The sequence below is a fragment of the Podarcis filfolensis genome, assembly GCF_964270895.1.
Source record: "Podarcis filfolensis genome assembly, chromosome: 15".
In the NCBI taxonomy this organism is placed as follows: Eukaryota; Metazoa; Chordata; class Lepidosauria; order Squamata; family Lacertidae; genus Podarcis; species Podarcis filfolensis.
Genome location: NC_139618.1, coordinates 26155088 through 26180589, shown reverse-complemented (window position 1 = coordinate 26180589; position 25502 = coordinate 26155088). Strand labels below are relative to the sequence as shown.

The 25502-nt window shown below is 45.0% G+C and overlaps 2 protein-coding genes across 8 annotated transcripts in view; both read right to left on the bottom strand.

The window, feature by feature from the left end:
* Nucleotides 1–20459, bottom strand: part of LOC310750662 (uromodulin-like) — a 32718-nt gene extending 12259 nt beyond the window's left edge. Inside the window, exons 1-3 of the mRNA XM_083589140.1 lie at nucleotides 20378–20459; nucleotides 2710–2934; nucleotides 98–254 (exon numbers count right to left, since the gene is read on the bottom strand). Of these exons, the coding sequence (XP_083445266.1) occupies nucleotides 98–254; nucleotides 2710–2882 (330 nt within the window). The 5' untranslated portion in view covers nucleotides 2883–2934; nucleotides 20378–20459. The remainder of the gene's footprint in view (nucleotides 1–97; nucleotides 255–2709; nucleotides 2935–20377) is intronic.
* A 37-nt stretch (nucleotides 20460–20496) lies between these two features.
* Nucleotides 20497–25502, bottom strand: part of TTC12 (tetratricopeptide repeat domain 12) — a 44753-nt gene continuing 39747 nt past the window's right edge. For all 7 annotated transcript variants that reach the window (XM_083588590.1, XM_083588595.1, XM_083588593.1 and 4 more), the window contains 2 exons: nucleotides 23084–23309; nucleotides 20497–20671 (listed from right to left, as the gene is read on the bottom strand). In XM_083588590.1, the coding sequence (XP_083444716.1) occupies nucleotides 20596–20671; nucleotides 23084–23309 (302 nt within the window). In that variant the 3' untranslated portion in view covers nucleotides 20497–20595. The remainder of the gene's footprint in view (nucleotides 20672–23083; nucleotides 23310–25502) is intronic.

Genomic DNA, 25502 nt, shown 5'->3' with positions numbered 1-25502 from the left:
GTGTATTTTCTACCCTTGAAAATACCCTTGAAAGGTATTTTCTACCCTTACACCTCTAGCGGCACCCTTTGGTCCTCTGTCTTCTAACGGAGCTCACCTGTTCACATCCAGCATCGTCACTCAGGCAGACACTGAGTTCACAGTGCAGATAAGCCACAGTGTGGCTCACCATCTGAAAAAGTTGGATGGTGAAGTTGGCTGTTTGGGATTTGCTGTTCTGGAGCACTTGAATATGTGCGCATTCCCTCAGTGATCTAGTTGAGAGAGAGAGAGAGAGAATCACCTGCATAGCGGCTCAATATGCACCAAATCAGCAAACTGGAAATTCACAAACTGTTGAGAATCCTTAACTGAACAAGGAACAAGGAATTCAAACTCTGGACATGCTGTGATGGGCCCAGATGCTGCTGAATTTAAAGGTGGTGGTGGGAGAATGAGATATATTTTCGGATTACAAACCTCTCACTATCTGTTATTAGCTGAGGAATGAAAACCCCATATTCGCAGGTGGAGCCTAGGACTTGCCGATCAGAAGGTCAGTGGTTCGAATCCCCGCGACAGGGTCAGCTCCCATTCCTTGGTCCCTGCTCCTGCCAACCTAGCAGTTCAAAATCACCTCAAAGTGCCAGTAGATAAATAGGTACCACTCCAGCGGGAAGGCAAACGGCGTTTCCGTGCGCTGCTCTGGTTCACCAGAAGCGGCTTAGTCATGCTGGCCACATGACCCGGAAGCTGTACGCCGGCTCCCTCGGCCAATAAAGCGAGCAACCCCAGAGTCGGCCACGACTGGACCTAATGGTCAGGGGTCCCTTTACCTTTACCTTATACCTTTGACAGCTGTCTGGATTACATAGATGGTTGGTTCTGAGTTTGTAACTTGTGATATTCCTACAATTTGCTGATGTGGCACCTGGCCGGATCTGAACAGCCATGCTCTTTCAGCAGTCAATGGGGTCACTGCCAATGGGGTCTTATTGCATTATGGAATAGAGTGTTTGCCCAGGGCTGGAGAAATCCCTCCTTTTAAAAAAAAAAGTCAAGGTGATTTTGCTAAGCTGACTCATCCAGATGTTGTGTGGGTTCTCTATGATTCCCTTGATCCTCTTTCGGCTGACAACATGGCAGAAGCGATCCTTCCTGCTGGCAAGCCACCCCTAAGCCTTCACGTACGGATAATGACAGTGAAGGAAAGTCACCATGAATTAATGAATTTGTCCTCTTGTAGTCGAGGCCAAGGGCAAATGGATTTGCATCTGGCACAAAGATACAGGCGAACAGCCAAAATGACCATTTGCCACCTATGGATTGTGTGTGGGGGAGTTTCCTGCTAACAGTTGGCACAGGTTCTGAATAAGCTGTTAGGGTTGGAGCAGACAAATCAGCTGTTGGAAGAGGCTGGGGATTTCACGGCTGTTGCACCAAAGGATGTAGATAACAGCCTAATGTTGCAAGCCCAACCCCTCTTACCTGGGAGTAAGACCCACTAAATTCAATAGGACTTACTTCTGGATTGCACGGTTGATCCATTCTGCAACTTTTGACCACACCCCCAATTTTCCTACTCTTGCTGTTCACTATAATATCCCTGGACCAGATTCAACTACATTAACAAGTCCTCCTAGCTGAAAACCATGCAAGGACTTCCATTAGTGTAACAGGGCATTCCCAGCCTGTCCTGTGTGTCCCCTGAACTGGCTAGGGATATGTGTGCCTGGGGAACCTTCAAAACAGCGCAGGGAGACAGGGGAGTCCTTTTGTTTTTGGTTTTAGAAAAGCAACTAATAAGTGCAACCAATAATTATGAAGATGTTTCATTCATTTATATATTTAATCTTGTACAACTCTCACGGGATTTAATTTTATGCGGCGTCTCATAAACGTAACAAATAAATAAATGAAAGTGCATCTTGTTCCCTTTTCCCAGAAGCAGCTGTCTGGCCACTGTCAGAAACATGAAACTGGGTTTAAGGAGTCTTTTCATTTGCTTTCTGATCTTGCAGAGCTTTTCTAATGTGTTCTTGGTCTTGTTGGTGCAACCATCAGGCCAGGCCAAGCAAAAACGGGGAAAAGTGAAAACTCCTCCTCCTGGGCCTCTAACCAATTTGACATGGGAGCAATGCCCTCTTGAACTCAGATATGGCTGCCCAGGTAAAGGTAAAGGTAAAGGGCCCCTGGACAGTTCAGTCCAGTCAAAGGCGACTATGGGGTTGTGGTGCTCATCTTACTTTCAGGCCAAGGGAGCCAGCGTTTGTCCACAGACAGCTTTCCGGGTCATGTGGCCAGCATGACTAAACCGCTTCTGGCACAACGGAACACAGTGACAGAAACCAGAGCACATGGAAACGTTGTTTACCTTCCCACCACAGCAGTACCTATTTATATACTTGCACTGGTGTGCTTTCGAACTGCTAAGTTGGAAGATGCTGGGACAGAGCTCACCCGTCGCGGGGATTCGAACCTCCAACCTTCTGACCGGCAAGCTCAAGAGGCTCAGTGGTTTAGACCACAGCACCACCCGCATCCCTATATGGCTGTCAATTACATCCTGAATATCTAAGGCCAAATCCATGCACTCCCCACCACCACCAAGACGACAAACAGCATCCCTTTCTATAGTCCCTGACGCCCCAGACAAAGGTAGGTTCTGGAGCATCCATTTCCCGCCTCACACCAAGCATCCTTCAGCCTCAAGTTGCTTCCCCACCTGACCTGGGGAAAAGACAGCAGGCAGCCTCTGAACCCACAGGCCTGGAGGTGGGTGTAACGCAGCACGACTTGACGCTCAGAGTCAGGTGGCTTCTGTTGTCCTGCAGAATGATCTGGGCCAGGAAATTGTTAGGGAGAGATGGAGTCTTGCCCATGGCTACAGCCTGTAGGCTCATCTCCGCAGTGTAGTTGCCAGAGCCACAGGCATCGTCAGACACAACCGCAAAGCTGAGTGGAGAGAAAGAGAGAGGGAGTGCGAGTGGGGAAGGAGGTGGGGATTATCCCCCCAAATGGAGGCTAAACTACAAATATCCCTTCCAAAGCCCAATTGTTTTCCTTTAACATCTCACTATATAATACATATATGCCTCCGAAGTAACAACAATCCTTCCTGCATCTGATAAAGGGGATGTTAGTCCATGAAAGTTGATAGAACAATAAATCTGCTGGTCTTTCCATGAGGCACTGAAAGATGCCCTAATTTATTATGAGCAACCACAGATATTCAATCTCCCTGCTGAATTTCAAAAGGACAAAAAAAACCACCAAAAAGAATTGCAAAAGTGAATACGCCTCCACAGCCCAACTGCATCAACACTCTGCTTTTGTAAACTGAAAACGGCGGCAGAACATTGTTAGTTACCACTCTTTGGTTAGGCTGTTAATAATAATAAAAAAGCAGGTTATTTGCATATGAAGGGGGGGGAGGAAATATCTGGGGAAAGAGCGTAGCTCAGTATTACAACATCTGCTTTGCAAAATGAATAAATAAATAAAAAGAGCAAAAACAATAATCTTAAATAAAAAATAATCTAAGGAAGCACGGTGGGTGGGTGGGGGCTAATGAGAAGCGAATGTGCTCAATAGCCGAGGAATGTTGGAGATGGAAAAGAAAATAGAAAATCAAGTGAGGATGGAATGAAATAACCCCGAGGACATGGCTGTCTAGCACTGTGAACAGAGGCATTCTGTTAATGGGTGAGGAGGACACACTGCCACATTTTGTTGCAGTTGCCACTTGTAAAATTCTGCTATTACGGCCATTTCAGGTGTGGGGAGGTCTCAGGAATGAAGCAGAAAAGCCATCAATATATTGTGAAAATGAAATAAACTGCAGTCCTGGCAGTTGAAGATCCACCATTTGAACTATTATAAAAAGTAAGGTAAAAAAAGGTAAAGGACCCCTGGATGGTTACATCCAGTCAAAGGCGACTATGGGGTTGTGACGCTCATCTCGCTTTTAGGCCGAGGGAGCCAGCGTTTGTTCACAGACAGCTTTCTGGGACATGTGGCCAGCATAACTAAACCGCTTCTGCCTCAATGGAACACCGTGACAGAAGCCAGAGTGCACGGAAATGCCATTTACCTTCCCGCCACAGCGGTACCTATTTATCTACTTGCACTGGTGTGCTTTCGAACTGCTAGGTTGGCAGGAGCTGGGACAGAGCAACAGGAGCTCACTCCATCGCAGGGATTCAAACAACTGACCTTCTGATTAGCAAGCCCAAGAGGCTCAGTGGTTTAGACCCTGTGTAGAATGGTTTTAAACCCTGACTGGAGCAATGGGGGGTTATTTGCAGCTAATGATATCTGAAGGGAGCTTGTAGATGCCTCTCACCCTTGTCCAGAGGCAGTATTAGCTAAGCAAGGCCCCCTGCCCAGACACCTCTCACCTTGCTTCCACAAGTGAGGCCACCCAAAGCAAGACCTCAGTTCCTGATCTTAAGCACCAAACATCTCATTTAACAGAAAGCTGTCCCAATTCATGAATAATCTTAATTTTGCATGTCCTACATTGATCTCAGCATTGAAATGACTGCCTCTCACTTGAGGCTATCCTTACCCAACTTGGTGCCCTCTAAATGTTCTAGACTACAAGTCCCACAGACTACTAAATGTTCTGGACTACAATGGCTGCAGTCCATAAATATTTGGAGGAAGGGGAAGGCTTCGAATAGCCCCAGCTCCAAATAGTTACCCATCCATGAAAACATCATCTGAGCGCATCACTCTCTGGTGGTGTGCTGTCCAATCTGACAGAGTCGAATTGGGGTCCCATGGTGGCAAATCAGCTACTGAGTCTTCTCTTCCTCCTCCTCCAATAGAGTCACTTGTGATGGGAACTTGCTCTTCAGAGGTGTATGAATTAAATCCTCTACTGGTGCTGGTAGCATCTGCAGAGAAGTCTCCACCAGCCTTCATACCAGGTGTATCTGAAAGGCTCCCCAGGGTGGGTTGGACTTGAGCTTCAGGATTTAGGAATATCTCAGAGATGCCCGGTGGAAGACTTTGCAAATGGGATGCCTGGTTTAGAAGACTACCAACAAGTCCATCAGCAGCAATCCTGGGAAATAATGTGGTCATTAGAAATGCTGGTGCATTAAGAGCTGTAGAAAACACTGAGGAGATTGGCAAGGAAGAAGCAGCCTCCTCCTCCTGCCCCTGTTCATCACCTGCCAACCTGGGCCTTTCGGGGTGGTCAGCTTCTAAACTTGCTGGCTGAGGTTGCAAGTGAGATGCAACCAGGAACTGATCTCCAGTCCCAGCATTCTTGTTTCTCCTGTGTTTAAGAAACCTGCCCTTGCTTGCTGATGGTGAGGAAGCTACCATTTCAGTTGTTCCACCTACACTAGGCTGTAGCCTGTAGGAGTCGGTCTGCAGTGTTTCCAAAATCAGTGCTTCTTCACCCACAAGTGAAGGAGTCACATCTTTAAGAGTAGAATTTGGTGCAAATGAATGGACGGAGTGCAGAGGTGACTTATGAACCTTTTGATGATCTGTAGATCCTGCAGCATAGTATGATGATGACGATGGTGATGATGTTGTTGATGATGATGATACTGGGGAGGAGGAGGTTAATCTGAAATCTGTGGCAACCAGTGAAGCAGATGAATGCCCAGAATCTGTGCCAGGCATGGTTGACATCAAGCTAGTTGCTTTGGTTTGCTTGTAAGTTTCAATATCTGTCAAAGTCTTGGTTTCTACAGCACTCAGCATTGGTTCCAGCTGTTCTGCTGCACTTGCAAGAGAGGCCCTTCCCCTGAGCGTTACAGTGGTTGGATTGTATTCCGTAACCAATTTGGCAGAATAGGAATGTGTTGTTACCTGGGAAGGAACATCGGCAGATGGTCTAGAATGTGTCTGATGATTCAGGATGTCCTCAGGATGTTTTCCAGGCAGAGTCATTTGCATCAGAGCATCTGCTGAGAACAGAGAAGACAAAGATGGTGTCTCCAGGCTCTCATCTGTCCTGGGGGCCTTGGATGGGATGTGATGGGAATCAGAAGGCTTGGGGAAGGTAGTGTTCGTATGATAGGAAGATGTTTCATTTGCCACGAGAAATGCTTCTGCATAGGGGTTATTTAAGGCTGCAGCTTCTTTGTGCTCTTTTCCACTTGAGGACGTTGGAAAAGTTGACACCGCGTTGGGTACATAATGAACTTTAGAAGGAGCCTTTCCAAAGTGTTCATTGATTAAGGAGCCGCGTGATGCTAAGCTTGAAGGTGCAAGATGTTGTCCCACTTCTAATGGCAGTTTCGTGTTCCTAGCTGAAGATGCACTCAAGGACTCTTCAGAGTTCTTACTGATGTGGGTAATGGGGCTCACTGAACCATATGGATGCTCTTCAGCATGAAGCATTACTGTTGAGCTCAGCAGTGGGGGGTTACTTGCAGCCTGAAGGGAGCTTGTTGGCATCTGAGAGGCAGAGGGTTCTGTCAAGGAGGACCGAGAGGAAGGCTTGTCAAGGGTGCTCAACAGTTCAGTTGTGAGTGATAATGCTTTGGGTTGTTGCTGGATTGGCACCATTACTGGTGGAGCAGCTGAGATATGGTTCTTCACAAGCACTCCAGCAGATAACGAAACTGGATTGTCCTCTTCCAGCCTTCCAGCAGACAACTGAAAGTCTTCATTGTGCTCTGTGGTCAGCCCATGCTTTGTCCTAGTGCTACGATCCCTCAACCCATAGAGGAATGGATTGGCTGTTGAAGTGTTGGATCTCACCAGACTGACTCCTGTATGCTTTGGGGAAGCACTGGAGGCTGGCCCAGAAATGACTAGATGATCCAACAAATTAGGAGAATGGGTGTTTGCCCTTGAGGAGTGTCTAAGGGTGGACACAAGAGGACCAATTCCCACCAATCGCTCCTGGATACTACCAGGAGTAACCAAAGCTAGTGCAGCCTTGTTGGTGAATGAAAGACTAGCATCATGGCCCACTTCTTCCTCAGTAGGAAGTGGCACATGACCTTTAGGTGCCTCTGGTGGTAAGAAGACAAACACAGGTTTAACCAGAATGACACTGGATGGACTCATTTGTATCAGACTCGAAACCCCTGGATGGGAGAAGCCAAGGGCAAAAGTCAGAACCAGCATTTCCTGCCCACTAGCAATTGGTTCTCCCAAAGTTGGGGTGGTGTTTCGCATAGGCTGTAGGCACACCATGTTTTCAGCATTCTGGACCAAGTGGGACAAATACTGAAGGGAGGGGGACATTCCCAGGATGCCACTAGAGGCAAAAGAGTCAAGACTTCCAATATCTGGACGACTGAGGTGTTGAAAGAACCCCAAGGAGCTTTGCATGAGATCTTGAGCACCAGCCACCACCAGCATTGGTGTTGTCCTCAGGCTGGTGATGTTTTCCTCCACCTTGTGAGCCAGTGCAAGGGGAATGGTTATTTTGGTTTGGTGGCTGATAGGAGAGGCTGGACCATCTGAACTAGGAGGACTTCTTGAGGAGACAGGGATAGAAACATCCTGCACAGTTGTCCCTCGAGTGTCAGACTGAGGTGTTGGAAGGCTGGTTTGTGGAGAGTGTTTTCCTTCACTCACTTTCTCAGCAGTGTGAGGAGTCGTGGGAAGACCAGGTGCAGCTTGAAGTTGCAAATCAGGATGGACAAATGTGAGTCTACTTGGCATCTGGGTTTCAGCACCTGTAGAGGTTGGTGCTTCTGGTAACAGGGATGAAGCATGGACAAAGGCAGAGGCATTGGATAGTCTTGACTTGAGATAGCCAAGGAAGGGCATTTCAAGTGAAGGGTGCTGGGCTGGGGTAGAGGAATGTGTTTTTGGTGGGTAACTCTCATTTTGGGGTAGGCCCCGCAATTTCCCCAAGGCATCCAAGAACCCATGTTCTATGGGGGCATGGGCAGACACCACTAGCAATTGCGACTTGGTGGGAGAAGAGGCATTAGACTCTGCTTTCTGTGGTTTGGCATCAACAGAGATCGGCAATCCTTGTTCCAAGGATGCCTCATTTGTCACTAGCTCAACACGGGCAGATGTGACCGAAAGATGGGATTCATCAATAAAAGAGGCAGGCATTTGCGGCTTGGCATGTGATGGCACATTCGTGCCTGAGATACCCATTTGCAGCTCACCACTAGCATGAGGATGGATGCTCTGTGGTTGCAATGATTGGGCAGGCAGGGAGGGTGCCTTAGTGTAAAAAGAGACAGACGTGTCTGGTGACAGTTTTTGAGAGCTATGGCCAAGGAAAGTGGTGCCTGGGACATTCAGGGCAGCAGCAGATGTACCTGACACATTTGGTTCAACACGAAAAGGAACAAGTGACCCTGAGGCTGTTGCTCTAGTATGAGTAGAAGCAAAGTTGCCTAGCAGTCGCTGCTGAGCTTGGAATGGCACAGATGTGCCTGACGCTGTTCTCTGTGATTCACTGGGTACAAGAGTTGGCAACACTGACTGCCTGGGCTCAGATTGGGAAGAATCTGCCACAGCTGATGTGCTAAATCCAGCATGTGGAAAGGCAGAAGCTGAAGCCACAGTTGATGGTTCTGACTCATGTTCAGCAGAAGAAGGAGAAACAAGTGAAACAGGTCTCTTTTGCCCATCATGGGTGCCATGAGTCTCTGGCTTGGTGAGAGCAGATGTATCCAATGATTCTGACTCACTAAGAGATGGAACAAGAGCACTGGGAGATGGTTGCTCTCCATGGACTGTCGAAAACTTGTTGGGCAGTTGACATTTGGATGTGCCTTGCATAATGTAACCAACAGGGGCAGACACAGTGTCTGATGGCGATGCAACAGTGGAAGAGATACCCATGCTTGACATTGTAGGTCCAGAATGAGCTGATGTTGGATGGGCTAGCTGAGGCATGCCATGCATGCTTACCTGTGGCTTGTCATCAACCAGGAAAGGAATGTCCGGTGGTTGTGCAGTGGAGTGGAGTGGGAGAGATAACTTTGGCCAGCCCTCAAGAGTAGTTTCTTGCAGACTAGGGGCAGCCTGTGTTCTTCTTGGCTCACCAACAGTTTGAGAAAGCCTGACATGGGAAGTCTGGGTGGCTGTCTGATTATCAGTCTCGTGGTGCAAAATTAAGCCGTCTTGAAGATGCTCCTCTGATTCATCAGATGTCCCTGATTTACTGAATAAGGAAAACTGGGGCACAAAGAGAAGTTTGGGCAGAACACTTTGGGTGGTGTTCCTTGGCCTGGCAGAGTGTGGTGGGGATTCTGAAGAGAGTGTGTTTGGAGTCAACAACGATGAGGAAGAGAGGGTGTTACTTTGAGAAGCAGTTAGACGTGCAGGGTTTTCGGCCGTTCTAAACTCAATGGGTTCATCTTCCAACACCATCTCTCTATATGGAGAGGAAGCCGAGGATGAAGGCTGCGTCAACTCTGTCCTGGGAATGATTGTCATTTTCTTTTCTGAAAAAGGCTGATGGAAGAGAACTGTGGAGCTCTCCTTAAGGGATTGACTCTGTGTCTGCTCCAGGAGACCCGGAGTGCTGCCAACAACTGAAGTTCTCATGTCCAACTGGGTTTGTTGACGCTCAGCTTGGGTCCATTGGTGGCTGGCTTTGGGGATCAATGTTAACAATTTATCCATCCCTTTCTTGGCAGGGGTCTGCATGGTTTCTGCAGGGTATCCTTCAGTGTCTGTTCTGTTCTCAGTGAAAGCAAAGGTAGTGGCTGCCACTATAGAAGGGTTGATAGACAACTCTACCCTCTGCCCGGCACTTCCTGAGGGCTCTGAATCAGGCAGCAGAGTTGCAATCACACCCATCGCTACTGCCTTGCTGGGGGTGGAGGCAGGCTGCTTCAGAGTCATGCTGAGCTCCGGAGATGTTGCCTCCACTTTTCCTTCTTCCCTAGAAAGGGGTGTTACCAGCCGTTCCAGCAGGGGACTGAAGGATGTTGCTTTTGACTTTGGCATGTCTGTGGTAAACAAGGACTGGCTGGTGACAGGAGCTTTGCTTTGGGGATCCAAAACGGCTCCATCCAAGAACTGTTTGGGGCTTGCAGGCTTTCTAGCAAGAACAGGAAGTGTCTGGCCTCCAGCTTCTGAGGTTGCTTCCACCTCCGTTCCACTGACTTCATGAAAATGAGAAACATCCTGAGTAGCCAGGTCTGATGTCAAACTGTCAAACTGAAGTATCACCTTTTCTGTGTCATCTTCAGTCCTTGAAATCTTGGCTGTCACCAGGCCGTCACCAAGAAAGCTTCTGTCTGCAGAGGGACTGGACCAAAGTTCACTCTTGGAGGCACCTAAAAATCATACCAAAAGAAGAAGAAAAAGGTAGTGTGTTAAAGCAGTTTGTTGCATTTGTTTATTATAATTAGTTGGGGGCAAAGAAAAAACAGTTTTTAAACCTCTATCCTCTGCTGCACTTCTTCTTCAAAACAGATTAAACTGGTGGGATTGCAGCTTGCACCTTCTCCTGGAGTTTCTTTGAAATGTAAAGGCAACTAGGGAGGGCTGAAATTTCAGGATGATTTAGTTGCCTTTAGCGCAGTGCAGTTTTAATATTGAATATTTATATTCTACTTTTTAATTGCTGGTGTGTAGATCAGAGTATCCATATACATGGTGGATGCAAATGGACAGTGAATTTTAGCTGTGTTTTGCCCCCAATTCGGCTTGGAGAACTTTTTGACCAAGCTGTTTATACATGTTCTAAACAAACCAACAAACAAACACAGTCTCTGACTTCCAGGCTGAATTTACACTTCTTGTAAGGCACCCAGAGGAGCCTCAGAGCCAATGTCATCTGTGGTTGTGCTCCCGTGACACCATTCCTTTGTTCCTTCTCTGCAAACCAGGAAACACCAAACCCTGTGCTTGGAGAGTGCCATCTAGGCTGCAGCATCAGCCTGCCTGGGCATCCGATCACCTGACTCTTGAGGGCCAATCCCAGGCCACCAGGCTCAGACTTGCTCCTGAGTCCAAGCAACTTATCTCCAGCCCTCCCTGCTTGCCTTTACATTTCAAAGAAACTCCAGGAGAAGGTGCGAGCTGCAATCCCACCAACTAAATTTGTTTAAAAGAAGAAGCACAGTGTGCTAAAGCAGTTTGTTGCATTTGTTTGCTATAATCAGTCGGGGGCAAAGAAAAAGCAGTTTTTAAACCTCTATCATCTGTAATAATGGCTCTGCTCCCCTGCCTTCTTTCGGATCACCCAGCTGCTCCTGTCCCACTTGGACAGACCATCAGCACCCTCCCCTCTTCCCTCCAGGACCCAGAACCTGATTGACTGGATAACAAATGGCAACCCGCAAAGGCTTTAGTGTTCATGCACATTCCTGTGCATGGATGTGCATGAGAGAAGATGCATCCATCATTGTCTTTGTTGTTATCCATTTTGTCTCATTTTCTTACGCACCTATACATAACATATGTATATCACAATAGGTGCATTATTTTTATTCTTCACATGATTGGACCAATGGAACATACAACTGATATTTATATGAATCGCATGACTTCATTGTATTGTATTGTATTGTATTGTATTGTATTGTATTGTATTGTATTGTATTGTTGGATTATGCAATATTATAAATTAAAGCTGAAATACTTTAAATAAATAAAAATGATGTATCCATTTGTCACTCACTCTAAGATTAAATGTTTAGAGATCCTGGTGTGTAAGTGTGTGTGGCAGGTTATGTTCCAACCTCTGAAGATTGCCAAACCTAGTAAATGTAGCTCACATTTTTAACAAGGCATCCCCTAAAGGAAAAACTGGGGAGAAAGCTCAGGCTGTGGTTCACCAGAGGCAGGGACCAGAAAACATAGATTGCGGGTAAACAGAGGCAGCTGGAATGAATGGCTATGTTAAAACAGCCATTGATGAACCTACCCACACCCAATGAATCTAACATATTCTTATGTAAGCAACTGGTGCCAAACTGAGTCTTGTTAATAAAACTCTCCAATTGGCAGGGCCCTAAACGATCATCACAACAATCCCAGTAGTATTTTCCCAGTAGTAGCACACAACTGAATGACAGGTTCCTTCACCCAAAATTGATCTTGATAAAAACTACCCCAGTAAATCCTCATAAATGTCAATGCTCCTGTTGAAGAGATTTCTCTGCACAATGTCAGAGGCCCAAAGTGGCTGTAAGTCTGGTTTAAGTGGGAACATAAAGTTGGCTTACAGCTGCTTTGTTTCATCAGCCAAGTCCGAAACAAACCACACATAAAGTGATACCTATCCCCCTGAGATCTCCAAATCAAAATCAAGCATTATTTTAAATTTCTGGACCATCTTTTTAACCACCTCTCTTTTCCCCCCGTATCACACATCTGCTACTGTAGCAGCTGTTGGACATCCCCAAGGTCTTCATTGAGCCTCATGATTAGGAGGTTAAAGTCTGCCGCGCGAAAAAGCGCATCAGTGCATTTTGCCAAGGCTTCACATTTGTGCTCCCAGAAATCCAGGTGTGTGCCATTAGCAGGGACAAGTGGAATATGTGCACTTTGCAAAAAATGTAAACAGTGTTCAAGCGGTGACTTCTGAGATCAGCAAATCCGCTAGCTGTCTCACCCTGTGGGACACAGAGAACATGCTACAGTGAAGATCAAGATCAGGAGTTCAAGTCAAGAGGGCAGAAAACTGTTGGAGAAAATTAGCACTGCATCTGCTAATAGCAAACACATAAGGCAAATGAACGCTCCACAGATGGCTGAATGGATGAATATCATATTGTATATAATAATAGCAAATTCAAGCGCTGAGTTGTGACAGTTATGTAGCTGAAATAAGCCTACAGAGAAAGAAGAAGTGAGGCATGGACAAGTATGTTCATTTCAGTTTCTCTGTTTCTTTTTTCCAATGTTGAGTGCAGTTCTCCCCATTTCTGCACTAGTTTGTAACTTTTAACAAGAAAACTGCTTTAAAATCTGCACTTGTTTTTCTGCAAGTCCACTAACATGCACATTTCGGTATGTATTTTTACCTAGTATACGCATTTGCAAGCAATGTTTCCCCTAATGAGAAACATTTTTGTAATTTCTTCTAATGTATACCATTTCATGTGCATCTTTCGCTAACCTACACATTTCCGTATGCATTCCTTGGTTGCAGAAGTGCATTGGCAAATTTGGAGATGTTGCAAATTTTGAAGGTTCATATTAAAACACATTTCTCCACCACTCTTACTCACCAGCCAGTCTCAGTAGCCCTGCCACCACCAGCAAGGAAGTGGGGAAGCTGGAGTCCATCTTTCTGCTTCAAACTGAACACAGGAGCCCTTGAAGCACTGGAAGGGACCTTGCTCACACCATGGGCAGAAGATGCTGCGGCACATTTGCAATGAAGCATTTGCAAACCCCGTTTTACAGGTGAGCAGTCTTGAATTACATACTTTATAAAAAAGTCTTTAGGCCAGACAGCAGCCAATTGCAAAAGGGCGAGGGAGAGAAGTCCAGCCAATTGGAAGGTACTGATTAAGAAAAGAGGTGGAAGCGATGACACAAACCAAGGCTGTGTGTGCTCGATTTATTCCTCTCTGCTTTGAGATTTCGGTTGGCTTAGATGACACAGAGAGAGTTGGCTAAGAAGACGGCTTTATGAAATGTAGTTCTCTTTGGCAAAGCCTGGTTTACAAACAGGGGCATTGTTAGGGGGTGGGTCAGCGTGCCTGAGTGCCAGGTCTCCTGCCCCTCCCTCCCTTGATAAACTTTTTTTAAAAAATGACCTTGCTTATAGGGTGGTTGGGTGCTCTCCAAAGCACAATGTCAGTGCGGCAACTCCCACCCACAATGTACAGTGGTACCTCGCAAGACGAATGCCTCGTAAAACGAAAAACTCGCAAGACGAAAGAGTTTTTCGTTTTTTGAGTTGCTTCGCAAGACAAATTTCCCTATGGGCTTGCTTCGCAAGACGAAAACATCTTGCGAGTTTGTTTCCTTTTTCTTAAAACTGTTAATACCCAGGGAATCCGTGCTTCGCAAGACGAAAAATTCGCAAGACGAAAAAACTCGCAGAACGAATTAATTTCGTCTTGCGAGGTACCACTGTAATTGACTTTCCAGTCTGAGCAAATATTATGTTGATCTGTGGTTGGTGGCTAGGCCTAATTCTTCTGTTACTACATGGAATGTAGTCAAGTGACATGGAGTGGTCAAATGACACATTTCAATAATAATAATAATAATAATAATAATAATAATAATAATAATAATAATAATATTGCAGCATGTTTTTCAGTACTTGTGAATTCTGAAATTATTTTTCCCCCAGTTTTTTATTGGCAGATTTAGATCTCTTAGTTGGATGGATAGCTTGAAATGAAGTGATTACATTGCTATTTTGTTTTCATTGCTCTAACTGGTTTTTATTATATATTATTATTATATTTTGTGTGCTACTTTGGCAAGGACACATTTTGAAAGGGTTGTTGTTGTTGTTGTTGTTTAGTCGTTTCGTCATGTCCGACTCTTCATGAACCCATCTGGTTCAGCTCTGGCTTGGGCGATCTGGGCTCCAAAAAAACCTTAATGACTTTTCGTGTCCGGATTTTTACCTCTTGAACTATGGCAACCCTACTTTGCAACATTTTGAAGCCAGGCTGTCAGATTGTTTGTGCTGCATCAGAAAACTGGTTCTCCACACAGGGCAAAGAAAGTGTAACTTTTCGATCTTCACGAGAAGGCCTTGCCTTATACCAGGCAGGTGTAAAATTGATTAACTTGAAATGTTTTCTTTTTTTAACCTTTCTAGTAAAAAGCCATAAAGCAGCAACAAATACAAAATGCAGTTAATGAAATCAGTAGCATACCATGCCCCACCCACTTCAGTGCAAACCAAAAAATCCCAGGGACAGGTCATGAAATATAGACCAGTGAAAAATGAGCTGAAACTTTCAGGTCTTTGAGACACAATTAAATATGGGCAGGAAGGACTCTGGAACTTAAAAGGCAGAGATTTGTAACCAACAGCAGTCTGGCCCTAAAACAGCACAGGTCTGTCAGTTTTCCTTGGTCTGGGCAAGATTCAGGTCCTTTGTTGTGAATTCATACCAGGATAGCATTTTTGGTGCCTGTCCTGGTCCCTACAAGCAATTTCTTGGAAGAAACATTTCTTCTATGTTTTGTTACTCATAAGCAGGCAGTGGCAAGGCTGTCTCCAGTTCCCTGAGCAGTTTAAGACTCGATTAGAAGCATTACAGTTAACCTTGGCTGTGAACCGCACACATAATTTTGAAAGATCTATGGCTAAGCCAGCTGTGCCTGCCTTTGTTATAAAGACATGAAACAGATCTCGTTGAATGAAGTCATCATAACCTCATTGCCACCCAAGACAAGGGTGGATGGAAACAAATGCATTTAGCCCTGCGACCTACAGCTTCTGTATTATGTAGAAAAGCCTATTCAAATCCCATACTGGGTGGAAAGGAAGAAGCATCATTTAAAAGGATGTGTCAGTATTTATTACCAAGCAGGACAGCCTACATGGAGTTGGTACATGGACGCGGGTGGCGCTGTGGTCTAAACCACTGAGCCTCTTGGGCTTGCTGATCAGAAGGTCGGCGGTTCGAATCCCAGTGAAGGGGTGAGCTCCCGTTGCTCTGTCCCAGCTCCTGCCAACCTAGCAGTTCAAAAGCACACCAGTGCAAGTAGATAAATAGGTACCACTGCAATGGGAAAATAAACGGCATTTCCGTGCACTCTGGCTTCCGTCATGGTGTTCTGTGGCTCCAAAAGCGGTTTAGTCTTGCTGGCCACATGACCCAGAAAAGCTGTCTGTGGACAAATGCTGGATTCCTCGGCCTGAAAGCGAGATGAGCACCGCAACCCCATAGTTGCCTTTGACTGGACTTAAGCGTCCAGGGGCCCTTTACCTTTTACATGGAGTTGACACTTTAGGTTAGGACCCTTCCAAATTTGCTGGACTGCCACTCCCATCAGCATGGCGAATGGGCAGGGGGATTATGGGTTTTGTAGTGCGGCAACATTTGGAGGGCCACAGGAATAGCTACCCCATGTAAGAGCTGCCATAGCATTTTCTTCACAAGCTGGTTTCTGTCACAAGGAGCTCAACTGTGGTTATATTTCTGTAAATATTAGACAGGTCATTTGGAGTGGAACCACTGCAGTTAAAAAATCCCAAGTGCCCATCCAGTTAAAACACTAAATTGTATGGACTGTCTGAGACAGGCTACATTCAACGAGTGTACAATCTGCGTACACTCATGGGTGATCTGTACACTTGTAGTTACACACATGTAATGTGCAACAGGTGTACAGTCTGTGTAGATGAGCTTACAAATTAACACGTGTACACTCATACACACAAACACTTGTGCATGTGTGGACAGCTTGTACCTGCATTCACTGTAATGTGTGAACAAGTCAAAGAAGAGTCTGGTTCAACGTGGAAAAAGTGGGGAATGGGATACTCTAGTAGGAACTGTAAATACAGTGTTAGGAGAGCGTGCAACTGTAGTTGTTTTGTTATTTATTTTTATTCTTACATGATGGACCCCCCTTTGATGGTTTTCAGAAAGGCAGTATGAAAATATTTGAGAAAAAATGTGCTTAAAATAACTTTTAAAAAGAAACCAGAAGCTTTCTTATTAGGAATTGTAGGTACCAAGATCCCAAAGAAGCAGAAAAGACTTTTCATGTATGCTACAACTGCTGCACGGATGCTACTAGCCCAGAGATGTAAAGAAGATAAAGTCCTTACCAGAGAAGAATGGCAAATTCAGCTGTTGGAGTACGTCAAAATGGCAAAACTGACAGGAAGGCTCAGGAACCAAGAAGACAAAAACTTCAAGAAAGAATTGGAAAGATTTATAATTTATTTAGGAGACCTCTGTAAGCAAATGAAAACATTAGCAGGATTCTAATAATACTTGTAATGTAACAAATACTATGGACAATATGTAGAGATATAAAATATGGATGAAATAATATGCAGTTGAAAATGTCGACAATAGGATGTGAGGGGTGGGAAGTCTGGAGATTCAGAAGGATCTCTAAATATGAATATGTATTCGGTATTTTACACTTGTAAAATCTAATAAAAATTATTTCAAAAATAAAATAAAGGCAACAAGATAACGAGGCGGGGGGGTGTTTTAGAAAAAAACAAAGCTCTGCCACTGTGCGAGAGACAGAGCTTCTCTCTCTTTTCCTGTGTCTATATCATAACAGCAAAATCAGATATATTAACAGATGTTATTTGCCCTCACAATGAAAGAACTGTCCTTGCGAACAGCAAGGTGCTCCTGATGGTGCCAAACTAGGCTATCACGTAGCTCTCCTGAAAGATGGTGCCTCCCCCAGTTCAGCAGAACTTTCTGTAGATTTGGGAAGGTGCCATCAACAGCTCCCAGCGCCTGGAACTTTCAGACCCAGCAGCTGTTGAAAGTACTGGGGAGACTGCAGGCATTTATAAAAAGTCTTCTCCCCTGGGATCTTGTTATTGCTGGCGGGGCTGGTGCTCTTCAGAATCCTTTTTCTAGTCCCACAGATCTCCCTGCTACCATTACTGTTGCTTTTGCTTTCTGCAGTAAATAGTATCTATGGGATGAAGAACGAGCCCAAGGACTACTTCTTAACCTGTAAAATTATTATTATTATTATTATTATTATTATTATTATTATTATTATTACTGTTATTATTTATTAAGTTATTATAGGCAGGTTGTGTGAGGCTACAAAGCAACAAGAAACGCTCTTTTCAAAAGCTTTCTCTTCATACCAGCCACGGTCAACTCAGGCAACAGAAAAATAGTCTCTGTTCTTACTATTATATCACAAGCTTTAAGCCTGAATCCTAGCGCTGAAAAAATCAGCTTCTGCACTAAATTCAAAGGAGGCTGGCTCCAAACTTAGCCTCATTAAAGACTTTTGCATGATTCCAAAAGGAGGCTGTGAATGCTTAGCACCTTCTTGATTAAGCAGCTCCGAATTTAGAATCCGCAACTGCCCAGTAAAAAGTTGGAAAGCGATTTTACATCTTTTCCGTTTAAGTCGTGCTGGATTTCTTTAATTCTAGGAAGCCAATCCCAGGGGGTTAGTGTCAAGCTTAGACCTCAGCACTCACAGTAACACCAATGCACACTTCTGATTTAGTACATCTAAACATAATCCTAACAGCACAATGGATGTCAGCCATCTGCTGTGATCAGCAACTGCAATGGATATTGTCCAAGCAACTCTTGAAATAGTTTGCATATGTGTCTTAGTGGAAGAATTTAATGAGTAACCAGTTTGCCATCTAGTGGTTACAGAAGAGCCTGTTCACAATCAAAGGGGCAGAAAAAAGAACAGGAGAACTCTGGATCCATCACTTGACATGGGTGCAGAAGGATCCAGTATGGAGCTTTGCAAACATGAAATAATACCTGCATTGTATAAAGAATGTGTCAAAGCTCCAGAATCAATGTTGTAATCTTCTACAGGAGAAGGTAAAATGTGACTTTGAGGGGGAAAGGGCCAACTCTGCTGCCCAAGAGGGCCAAGGCATAGTCTGAAACAGCAGCTCTGCTGAAGCAAAGAAGTCCTGGGGGTCTGGCCAGTGCCTGGAAGGGGAAAAAGGGAATCAAAGAAGACCTCAAAGATGTACTGAAGATAACATGTTATGAGGCTCCTTCTTCAGAAGCTCCTGACACTCTTCAATGGATTAACTATAACAGTGGTGGCCAACTCCTTGGGGAGGGGGGGGGGTTCAGCTCAAAGTCATTGAGCTTTTTTTAAGGAGGAGAAAAGCATCGTTTTTGGAGGGTTATGCTTTTTTGGGGGGGTTAAAGGCAAGGGGCGAAGGCGTACAGTCACTCACAAAAAGATCACTATGGATCAAAACAGCAGCACAGAGAAAGCTCCGTCTTCCCTTCCAGAGATCATACAACAATGGAGGGCAGGGCGAGGGGGTGTGACAGGAGTCCGTTTTAGCCACACTAAGGAAAGGGAGCCAGAGATCAACTGCGATCTAACAAAACCTCGCGGGGATCTACCAGTGGATCGCGATCGACCTGTTGGACACCCCTGAACTAAAACAAAGCCATCCTGTGACACTATAAAAACATATAAGCATGTTTTAGCTATCCCTTGAAGAGACTGAGTCAATGGAGAGAAGAGTCTTCTGATTCATATGTGGTTCGGGTTGCTATATTTCAAACAGTGAAAATTCAGACAGAAAAGTTGTTGCATTTTTTTTTAGCAGAAGTGTTTAACTTTGGGGTGGGGAGCAAATTTTTTTTTTAGTTTAGAACGGCACTGCCGGCATGGGCCACCTATATGGGGTGGGTTTGCCCACATCGGCAGAACCAGAGATGTTTGTGTGCATTTTTTAATCAAAAAAATGACACTAATAATAACAATAATAATCATCCAGTCTTGTGATACATTAAAGATAAAAAACTTTGTTTTGGCTTATAGTTTCATGGACTAGATTCTGCTCCATCAGATGCATGAAGGGTTATCTTCAAAAGAAAGGTTTCGATATACATGAGCATACAGGAAAATGTTGTAAAGAATAGCAACAGAATGCAAAAGTACAACCTGAGACCTATTCAATTAAAATGTGCAGAATAGAGTGACCACCCAGTGAAGGTGATTAAACCAGTATCCACCAGGGCCCACAACCCAAAGAGACCAACACCGTTGTGCTGGTGTTCAGTGTCAAATGAGCAGCAGCCCCTTCCAGCCAGCCATCATATCTGGCTTGGAAGAAAGCCCAACTCACTCCAAACAGCACCTTCCTCTGAAGTGGGGAAGATTAATACACTCATCAGCTGCTCCCAAGAGGACATAATGATATCTAATTTTACATCTGCTGCTTTTGGCATAATAGCCATCTAAAAGTGTCAAGGAGGGAGAAGAGAAGAGCCAATCTGAAATCAAATAAGATTGCCCTTTACTTTTCTGTTTCTTTTCTCCTCTTCATAGGCTGGCTGCCCATTTTGATTATATTACTGCAACCTGATTAAGCAGCAAAAAAGTACTGAAGCTAAATAAGCCAGTCTGGGGGCCAGGTCCACATCTGACCTTGCAATAGATTTTTGTGTGCAGTGTGTTGCTTGGTCTTTCACAAACAGGAGGTATGTGCTAAGCTGCTGCTGCTGCTGCTGCTGCTGCTGCTGCAAAGGGTCCAATTTACCCTCCACACAGCTCTGCCTCAAATGTCCTCTTTGATTCTTTAAGACTGACAACTGCCCATTTTTGCTAATAACCTTCTATTGTCAATGTCTGTCGAGGACATTTACATCACCCTCACCTTAAAAAGGAACAGATTTACTCATTTTCTTTTTTCATGCTCTCTACCTATCTGGGCATGAAAATCGACACCTAAGATAGCTGATTAACACTTGACAAGTGGCTTCTGCAAAAAGGAAACCAGCGGCTATTTCAGAGCCCTCTTGAAACGGTGCAACTTCTATCATACCAAGAAATTTGCTCATGGAAAGGTTACCTCTTTTTGGAAAGGAGGAAAAAGCCTCTTTCATCCAGGCATGGCCTCAGGCTTTGTATTAACTCAGTTATCCTTCCAATACTTTTATCTCCCCCTCCATGAATCACCAAACAGTAGCCTTGTTCCAATTAATTCTCTTTATTACAAAAACAAAGTGCAGCCCTGACCAGAGCTATGGCAGACTTTGTAAACATGCTCTGGAACATTTACAGAAGCCTTTAAAATCCCTGCATGTGCTTCAAAGAGGTGTTGAGGACCGCCATTCCGTTCAGCTCCCGCAGCCGACTAGTGTGCCTAGAAGTTGCAAAGCAAAAGAGGAAGATTAAGTCAAATGCAATTGTCAGGGCAAAAGATGAAGTTATGTGTCTCTCACTTATCAGAGTCGTAGACAGCAGCTCTCTCTCTCTCTAATTTTTATTAAATTTTCTGTTTTACAATTTAGAGTATTCATTTTAACAACCTTAAAATATCAATGACTTCCTCTCTTTCCTTTCCATGGTTCATTTTGTGTAACATAAATCCCTGCATATTTTACATAAACTAAACCATTCAGCATTCCATTATTAGATCCATCAAAACTTATTTACACTGTTGAATTTATCTCCATGCTGCCAATGTTTTCAAGTGGGTAGAAAGCAACTTGAAAGGGAACCTGCATGCCTTCTTCAATAGATTTCCCAGCGTATAAAAAAGCTTATTATTTGTAAATTTCTGCTCCTCCTGACACAACAGAGTTTAGTTGTTGTTGGCATACTGGGGAGCAGGGGAGCTGGATTGGCTGGCACCAGATCTCTCTCACACAACGCCCTAATAACTTAAGAAGAGTCTGCTGGATCAGGCCAAAGAGGACCCATCTAATCCAGCATCCTGTTCTCACAGTAGCCACCCAGATGCCTATGGAAAACATGCAAGCGAGACCCAAGCAGAAGAGCAATCTCCCTTCCTGTGGTATCTGGCAATTGCAATTCCCAAGGATTTTGCCTCTGACCATGGAGGCAGAGCACAGAAATTTGGGTAGGAACCATGAATTTGTCTAATCCTCTTTTAAAGTCACCCAAGTAATTAGCCATCACTGCCTCCTGTGGGAAGGAGCAAGTTCCATTCCACTGAGTGAAGAAGTACTTTAATGTGTTCTAAATCAAAGCACTCCACACTCTTGAGAACTATTGCACGAGGGTGTGTTAACATTGCAGCACATTCCCGCTTTCACCGCAGATCGTTGCTTTCCTCTTGCACAAACTGTATGCATGAGACACATACACACAAGCACCCCATCTGCAACTGGCAAAACCTGTCCTGCTTCAGAAAGGTGCAATTAGGCTCGAGGACTGTATTGCCCATTAAGTCTCTGGCCTGGGGAAAGGGAGAGCCAATATCAGAACAAATTCAGGCTGACCTCACCACATCGAGAATGACCAGGCTTAAAGCACAGGTACTGAAGGAGCTTATGCAGCATATGGAGGCCTTTTGATTATTTTCATGGTCGGTTTTGAGAAATGCTCAAATTCTCTTTGGGCAGGGCAGGTTCTCTTGTGCAAAGCCCTTCACAGGCAGGGGCAGGCTCCAGGGGCTCCGGCAACTGGGAAAGAAGAATCCCCTCTGGCTGTGCATGGGTTTCTCTTATAGGAATAGAAGGATAATCCAGCAGTTCCCCTCATTTCCAGTCCCACAAGCCAGTTTGATCACAGCCAAAGAGGCTTGCAGCCCCAATCAAATTAACCTTTATTTAGATGCAAGTCTCGCTGGGCTCAAGTAAGTGTGCATAGGACTGCAGCCTTAGACATTCTGCCCAATGCTGTTGGCCTGGGGATAAGCCTGGTGTCTTTCAAGCTGGGAATATCAAGTCTGATAAGATCCAGCCACTCAAGCTTCCCAAGACTGCTAAAATGTGTTATGTACACAGAAATCTGTTTTGCAAGCCCATGGATGCTTTTTTTTAACATGTTACAAAGGGCAAGTCTGGATTAACAGCCAAGATGTTGGTGAAGCTATTCTGAAGTCAACATCTCCTGCAAATGCTCCCTGCACAGTAAAGCCACATGATGTGCACTCAGAACTCAGCACTTCCTGGCCCACTCCACATGTCAAAAGGATTCCAGAAGGTAACAAAAGATGATATTATAATGGAAAACCCTGATCTCACTTCTTGGCTGTGATGTGTCAGAACAGTCAAGCAATCATCTCTCTCACACAAAAATCATTCACCGCTTGATGCCTTGACCACTACAGCTGTTTGTATAAAGCCCACCAAAGTGGCTGGATGTGTGCTGATTTACAATATTTGTTCATAATCTGCCAAATAACATCAGTTCCAAGGGTGGCTGCCAATAAATATTAGCACAAACAAATGCAGAACGAGACCAGAAAGCCATAAAAAATGAGCTTCTCAGAGGTCTAGCCTTTATTCCCCCAGCATGCCTTGCATCTGTCTCCAGAGCCAGGGATTGTGGGAGGCAATGAGGGAGGGAAGGAGAGACTTACCTGTCAGGGGCTTGGCAGCTATTTCTGGGGCAAGGGAAACCTAATATTCACCTTTTGTGATTACATTCATACGTTTAGCATATTTCTGTATTTTAAATATATTGGAAGCTGCCTTGAGAACTTCACTTAGTAGTTCAGCAGGACATAAATATGCCAAATAAACAAATAAATAAAACCAACAGAACAAGGGCAATCCTCAGTGAGCCCACATCTGTGGATTCTTGCCTGGCATCAGCTGTGCAGAGCTTTCCTAAAGCAATGGCTGCGTTCTCTTGCGCAGACGTCCTCTGAGCATTCCTGCCAGCGACTTTCAATAAAATCCGCACAATATCCACGTCGAGCAAATTAGTGGCTGCTCCGGGCACCTCAAAGCATCTCCCAAGGCAGAAAGCAGCATTTCCTGCCAACACCTCATTCTCTGAGCGCAGAAACTTCAGCAGTATCTTACATTCTGCAAGGTTGTGTGGAGCCAAAGAGAAACGGTGTCAAACATCAGCAAAAGAGTAAGGGATGTAACCAAAGACTCTGTCCCCTCAACGCCAAACACCTTCATGGTTCTTTGGAAAGGAAGAACTAGCAGCATCACGGCTGCTCTGTGGACAAGGAGTGGGGAGAAGAAAATGCAGATTAAACTCATGTCAAATCTTTTAATAAATTGAAAAGAGTCAACCTGCTACTTGCTGCTCCACCCACATCCCTTGCTGCTAGTTTGCAAACTGACCTACAGGGCCTGGACGGAAAGCAATTTAGTGTCAGGGTGCCAGAGAGGTGGGCTGAAAAGGTTTTGAAGCAGCAAAGGGCGGTTCTGTGCCGAGAGGGGTCTGGTGTGACTTTCCACAAGCTAGGAAGGTGGGAGAGCTTCCTTCAAGGTGCATGCTTATGGGTGGGGAAAGAACCAGATAGATCCAAGGATTTCACACTTCTTTGAGAGACATCTTCATCCATATTCCACAGTTCCCATTGTAACAGAGACACTGCTCTCCTCTTTCAAGAAACACCACGCATGTGGAAGCTGGCTTGCAGGAGTTACATGCTAATGATCTAAAAGTCAACCTGTTCCAAGGCAGGGTCCCAATATTACCTTGCAATTAGGTGGAGATTATTACGCAGACTTCTAATGACTGTCTGAGCAGTCAGCTGTAGGCATCGGTGCTTTCCCAGAGCAGGTTTCCAAGGTATGCAACAACTTGATTTGGGGGTGGGGAAGAGAACTGAAATGAGCTCTAAGTTAAAAAGCTCAAAGTTGTTGCTCAGGAATAATTTCAGAACTGTGCTTTCAGAAGTGGCCCTAAGAAAGGGTGTCCTGCACCAAGGTGTTGTTGTTGTTGTTTAGTCGTGTACGACTCTTCGTGACCCCATGGACCAGAGCACGCCAGGCACTCCTGTCTTCCACTGCCTCCCGCAGTTTGATCAAACTCATGCTGGTATTTTCGACAACACTGTCCAACCATCTCGTCCTCTGTCGTCCCCTTCTCCTTGTGCCCTCCATCTTTCCCAACATCAGGGTCTTTTCCAGGGAGTCTTCTCTTCTCATGAGGTGGCCAAAGTATTGGAGTCACAGCTTCAGGATCTGTCCTTCCAGTGAGCACTCAGGGCTGATTTCCTTCAGAATGGATAGGTTTGATCTTCTTGCAGTCCATGGGACTCTCAGGAGTCTCCGCCAGCACCACAATTCAAAAGCATCAATTCTTCGGCGATCAGCCTTCTTTATGGTCCAGCTCTCACTTCCATACATCACTACTGGGAAAACCATAGCTTTAACTATACGGATCTTTGTTGGCAAGGTGATGTCTCTGTATCTGCATCAAACTGTCACTCGTCTATTGTTTAAAAAATCTCCAAAACTCAGCTTCTCATTAGAGGCCCAAATGCATTACAGGCCCTAGGCAGGCTAGAACTGGGGAGGTGGGCGGGCTCCTCTCCTTGACCCTATCAGGGTCAATAAAATCCTCCTAAGGGCAGAACAAGTTACTTTATTTGCTATGTGTCCCCTCAGCAAAGTGTTTGCAGCAACTCACATTTGCCAAGGTGATGAAAAGGGAGCACCCAAAGAAGAGAACGGAGGAGGTTGCATAACTCTTCCAAAGTCGTGCGTTTTCCAAAGCAATCTCCCCTCTTCTGAGCCATTTCTCTCCCCACCCTTCTTCCCCAGCTCAATTGCTTCCAGCTTTTGGTGGTGGTGGTGGGGAACTATGTCAAAATTGATGCGGGAGGAAGGGAGATTTTTTAAGGGAGAATCTGCTGGTGGGGAACAGTTAATCTCTACTCTACAAACGTGCCCCCCCAGCTGGTCTCCACATTCGGATTAAGAGTGAGGCTCACAATGAAGCTTGAGTTTGCCTTGTAATATAGATTTCCCCTCCTCCCCCCAAAACCAACAACTCTGCTTACAGTATAGAGTCCCTCTTTTCTGCTCCTTAAACTGTTCCCTTTAAACGAGTGCAAGATACTGTTTCCTCTTCCAAGATGGTGGTTTACTGTTCTGCACACAAACCTATTTTCTCCATAGAAAACAGGCACAACAGGCTGCACTTTAAGAATGACTGGAGGCCGTATTATGCAGCGGTGAAGGCTACCCTGTTTGTTAAATGTATTTGGATTCTGCAGGGTGTAAGATAGGATTAACGGTCCTGCTTCATCCTGT